The following is a 5,251-nucleotide window of genomic DNA, read 5'->3' as shown; positions in this document are numbered from 1 at the left end:
CCCCCCCCCCCCAAATTCCCCTTGGGCATTGTGGAAGGGAAGACAAATGTGTCTGGCTTCCCTCTTCCAATGGGTTGTTCTCCTTTGCCTCTGCTTGGTCCTTTGTCAGATCCTCGGGCCCTGTTGTTCCATGGCGTGACCTCGCCTGGTTCAAAGGCCATATTCTTCGGCACAGCTTCACTACTTGGAGATGTCTATCCAACTGCCTTCCCACCCAATCCTTCCTTCTTCGTCGGCACATTCATGTCAACCCTGCCTGTTGCCTCTACGCTGACGGTCAAGAGGATATACCCCACCTCTTCTTCTCCTGTCCTCTTTCTTCCTTGGTCTGAAAAACTGTCCTAGCTGGTTGCTGGCCTTCCCCTAGATTAATTCTTCCCTTTGATAGGGAATGCATTTGGGTTGATATGACTTTTGTTGGCTCCTCCATCTCCGACACCATTGGCAAACTTGTCTTTTCTGCTACAATTATCCACCTCTGGATGGAGCATAACACTCGTAGATGGTCTTCCAACTCCCGCTCCCCGGATAGGATTTGGAAAGCCATTTTCTTTGATATTGCCTCAAAAATCCACTCTCTGAACTTCCTCCAATCCCAGCCGATCCCCTATTATCTTAGAATTGACCACATAATCTCCTCCTGGAACCTTTTGCCTGCCCCTGCTCCTCGCCCTTGACCCCCTTCCCCCCCCTCCCTTGCCCCTCGCCCCTCTCCCCTCTCCCCTCTCCCCTCCCTCCTCCCTCCTCCCTCCTCCCTCGCCCCCCTATTCCTTGGCTGTTGGTTTTTGACTGGTGTTGGCTGCTGTTGGTTGCTTGCTGCTTGCTGCTGTTGTTGTTGGTTGCTGTTATTTGTCTCTTTGTTGCTTTTTGCTTTGTTCCCTTCGGGGCTGGCTTTTCCTTGTTGGCTTAAGCCTCCCCCAACCCCCCCCCCTTTTTTCCCTTCTATTTTCTCTTCTCTTTGGGTATAAATTTATTTATCATCCAAAAAAAAAAAAAAAACCAGAAAATAGTCAGTTTGATTAATTAGAGGTAGCTATTGTAATTATGCTTGAAGAATTTGCACAAGACTTGGCAAAATGATCTTCACAAATCATTCCATCTATCTTCTATTGCAAGTAGGTTGTTTTCTTTCAAATAAGATCCTGTAATAGGAACAAATCAAGCTTTCCCAAAAGGTGTTCTAAGTAGTTTTAGTGAGTATTAATTAAGCTGTTCCTGTTGTTTCTTTGGTTTGAATTCGTATTCTCCATTCCAAAGTTACATACGATTAACGCATTAAAAGGAGAAGGAACTAGGAAGAAAGGATGCAACCAGAAATAAGAACCAGGCAAGCTCAAAAATATCATAAACTTCTGGATACCATGTTGAGGGATAAAAGCAAATAAATTTGTCTCAGAGGAGAAAAATACATTAAAAGAGCCCACAAACATCAACAAGCCACCAATGAAAGCAACCCAATTAGCAGCTGGATTAGGTAATATAACTTCCAAACCAACAAAACAAACCCCTTCTAGTGAAATTTAAGAAATTTAGAAGTGCTCCTAATGCATTTAGTAATTAGCATTAAAGTTACAAGCAACAATTAAAATAAGAAAGGAATAAAAACCATAGAAGCAAAAAATCATTAAGAAAAAATCAAGGCAATACATAATTGAATTTTAACATTATCAACAAATAGAAGTTACTATCGAACCAACTAACAGGAAGTCAAAGAAGAAACAAAACAAAAACAACATAACCAAAAGACAATTTAAGATCAAAATAGAGCCGTTTTGGAAAAAAAGAGAGAAAAAAGATATTAAGTAAAACAAAAAAGTACCAATAAAAAGAAACATTAGAAGAAGTACCAATCTCCAGTCTTGGGGTGTTTACTCATGGAAGGCACCTCTAAAGTGGGAGCAAGGTTCATTCCCCTGTATCGTTTCTTCTCCTCGTCTGTACAACTCAGGAGCCTCGTAATGGGACCAGGCTGGCGTGCCTTCTTGAAGCTGTGGACAAGACCCACTGTTTGCCAATCAAAGTAATCCTGGCATTCCACTGAGAACAGGGTCTGGATCCTCCATGGAGCCTCTTGGGATGCTTCCACACCCAGCATGCAAATACTTAAGCCCACCAACACCATCAAAACTAAGAATCTCCCCATTAGAATCATTTTCAGGGTTAAATTACATATGGGATTTGCTTGATACATGGACTTCATGTTTTCAAGGAAAGGGACATAGAGAAGAAGCAAGGAAGACAAAATTTGGAGGCCAAATGTCAAATAGGATTTTTTTCCTTTCAATGATCTTCTTACTTCTTACTCATATTTTTCAAGAGACTAGCTATTGCAAGTGCCGTATTACTGTAATTTTATTAAGGAATTTGATACATTACAATTTAACTGATTAAAAGTACAAAGGGTGGGCAAAGAAGAAACACACATGTCACCCCTCACTAGGGCTGGGGGGAAGAAACTAAAAATTGGAAATAAATTGAACTGACAAAATCCCAGAATAGTTCCTTCGAGCAGTACCATATTCCTGAAAAGGAAAGATAACATAAGTTTTAGAAAGTCACAATTTTACTCTGATTAAAGAAATTTCAAACTTTTGCAAAGATTTTAAATGAGAAAACAATTCCTGTAATTTATTGCACCATACTTTCTGTTTTATGGGTCTCTCAAACCAGGAATGGCTCCAACAACTGTTGGATCACATAGCCATTCAGTAAATGTATACTTTGAGTCTAATATCTTTATCCATGTTTATACATAAGCCCCACTATTTCTTAGTGTGCAAAACTGTGATGCTGCTGCTTCTGAATTCCTTTTAATCAAAACTTGCATCTTGGCACAATTGATAGAATTCAATTTAGGATTAAATGTCAAAACTGATCAAGTTCGAGAGACCATGACTCTATAACTCACTGATGCAATTTGATACCCCTTGTTTAACTTGTACATCCCTCACACTAATCAAAGACAAAAGCCAATCTTTTATTACTTAAATTGGAAATATGACGCATAAATCTTCTTTGAAAATATCAGAAAAGGTTATGAGTTTTGGGGGGTTTCCCTAAGCTTTGCTATACCACCTTCCCCTCACACCCCCACCCCAAAAAAAAAAAAAAAAACACACATACAAAGATTTGCTTAAATGAATTGTGATGGAGTAGCCTCCAAAGAAGAAATAACTGGTCAAGGGTGATAATTCGAGACCACGATGCAGAAATCAAAGCCACAAAAGCAAAGAAAAGTCCTTGCAATCCTAGATGGTAGCAAAGGCTCTGGTACTACACACCAGAAAAAAAAAATGTACTGGGCCTAAATGCTCACTAAAATTGTTACCTTGCTGCGTTTTCCAATAACTTGGCATTCTCATATTGAAACTTCTGGCATTCATTACTTCTGACTCTCAATTTTGTGGCAATGGTAAAGTTTTAGATTTGAAGGGAAAAGAAGAAGTCAGTTTCCTATACCATCTTCCTAAAATATGGAGCTTAAAAGAAAAACTCACTTTTCTATACCATCTTCCTAAAATATGGAAAGCTCCAAATTTTGTTCTTAGTGCTGAGATTGTCCATACCAGAGAGAGTACCAGCAGGTAATTTTGCAGAACAATTCTAAACATTGATCTCTGAACAGAAGAAAGTAAATAGGAATGAATTATATAGACAGAAAGTAAAGAGCACACCTTTAGAAATATGAAATCAAAATTGCATTGTTGCCAACACCATTAACATGAGCCTTTTACAAAGAATTGATGTTCAAGTAGTTATGATTAAACAATCAAAACCATCTTTTACTTGAGGGATAATACAGTGTCAACTTACAAGAGAGCCAATGAATATTAGCATTTATTCGTGGAAATCTCAAACCTCGCAGATTAATCGAATTATGCGTCTGCATCTCTAAATAATGAATAGTCAAACAAACGCAAATGCCCTAAACTGTTCCTCAACATTACCAGATAATGACTGGAGGTCAGCTCAACAGTTTACTTTGAGCCTTTGGGGTTTCTTTGAAGAAGAGGAGAGAGAGAGAGGAGAAAAAGAAAAATGGATGTGGGTTTTGAGATTTACAGGATTTGTAGCTCAATAGCATCTGCGGATGAGAGATTCTTAGCTGGGAAGCCCGTCTGGGTGCCAAGAAGTGTCGATGTGTAAAGGGTTCACTGAAGTTCCAGTCACTGCTCGGAGAAACGGATCTTGCCTTCATAATTCATAATTTTCCCCCATTTTTGATCTTCTTCTTCTCCCCTCCTCCTCCTGTCAGGCTGACCTGATTTCTACCGTTGCTGTACGGGAGAAACCAGAAGCCTAATACCCGATTCGGAGGAAATCTACGATCTAATAATAATTAATACGGATTGTTCCGAAAAATCTCTCTTAATGGGTTTCTTTATATATACTGTGGATGGGAGATTGCGACGGTGGGAGATCTTCTTGGAACCATCCGTGAATTCGTTCCCAGTTTTTTCAGCTTTTAATTCTTCACCGGTTCACCCAACTGTCCAGAAGCATCAAATCCAAACAAGGAGGGTCAAAAATTGGGCACAGGGCCCCACTGAACCAACTACTACGATCCATCGAAGACCTCTGTTCGTGAACAAGACACGAGAGAGAGAGAGAGACCCTAAACGCTGGCCGTAAGGACCCGAACTATGCGGCACCTCATTTTCTGGTTCAGTTGTGGCGGGGCCACGGGCCACCACGTTACCCAAGATCAGAGAGTTCCAAGTGCCAACCTCGTCAGCCCGAAAGAGCGATAGAGAGAAGAATCGAGCTCGAGCAGAAGAAAACGCCGGATCAAAGCTGGCGGAAGCACAAAGGTTGTAGGTGTCGGGAGATGGGGAGAGCCAGGAGGATCGGCTTTCTCCTTCTCTCGTTGTCTCTCTTGTTGCAGGGAATACGAACTTCTTCAACTTCTCCCCTTCTACAGATTAATCAGGTTTTCTTTTCAGAAACCCCACCACTCTTCTTCTTTCTTCATTTTAATTCTGTTCTGGAAGCATTTCTCACGAATTCTGAGTTTTTTTTATACGCCCTTTGCCCCCTAAACACTAATGAATTTTAGGCCAAATGGGTTCCGGGGTATGCTCACTCATCAAGGAGAAACAATATTGTGCGTAAATTTAACGCGGTCATTAGTTTACAGAATTTTACCCCCAAAAAAAAAAAAAATTGCTTACAGAATTTCACAGGAACGGTTCCATATATTTTTTCTTCCCATCTTCCCCCTATTTGTGAAGCCTTTAATTTGTTAAGTAAG

The 5,251-nt window shown here is 40.4% G+C and overlaps 1 protein-coding gene across 5 annotated transcripts in view; it reads right to left on the bottom strand.

Annotated features, from left to right (window-relative positions):
• Nucleotides 1-5,251, bottom strand: part of LOC122076727 (peptidyl serine alpha-galactosyltransferase) — a 16,646-nt gene that overhangs the window by 6,535 nt on the left and 4,860 nt on the right. The window contains exons 1-3 of one of the 5 annotated variants that reach the window (XM_042642211.1): nucleotides 4,063-5,027; nucleotides 3,498-3,617; nucleotides 1,848-2,522 (exon numbers count right to left, since the gene is read on the bottom strand). In XM_042642211.1, coding sequence (XP_042498145.1) covers nucleotides 1,848-2,200 — 353 coding nt within the window. In that variant the 5' untranslated portion in view covers nucleotides 2,201-2,522; nucleotides 3,498-3,617; nucleotides 4,063-5,027. Of the gene's footprint in view, nucleotides 1-1,819; nucleotides 2,523-3,497; nucleotides 3,618-4,062; nucleotides 5,028-5,251 lie in introns of those variants that run through there. The other 4 variants (XM_042642209.1, XM_042642210.1, XM_042642212.1 and 1 more) reach the window with 4 other exon arrangements.

This window comes from Macadamia integrifolia, chromosome 4 (assembly GCF_013358625.1).
Source record: "Macadamia integrifolia cultivar HAES 741 chromosome 4, SCU_Mint_v3, whole genome shotgun sequence".
Lineage (NCBI taxonomy): Eukaryota > Viridiplantae > Streptophyta > Magnoliopsida > Proteales > Proteaceae > Macadamia > Macadamia integrifolia.
Note: the sequence above shows the minus strand (reverse complement) of the source record. Positions and strands in the feature narration are given on the sequence as shown.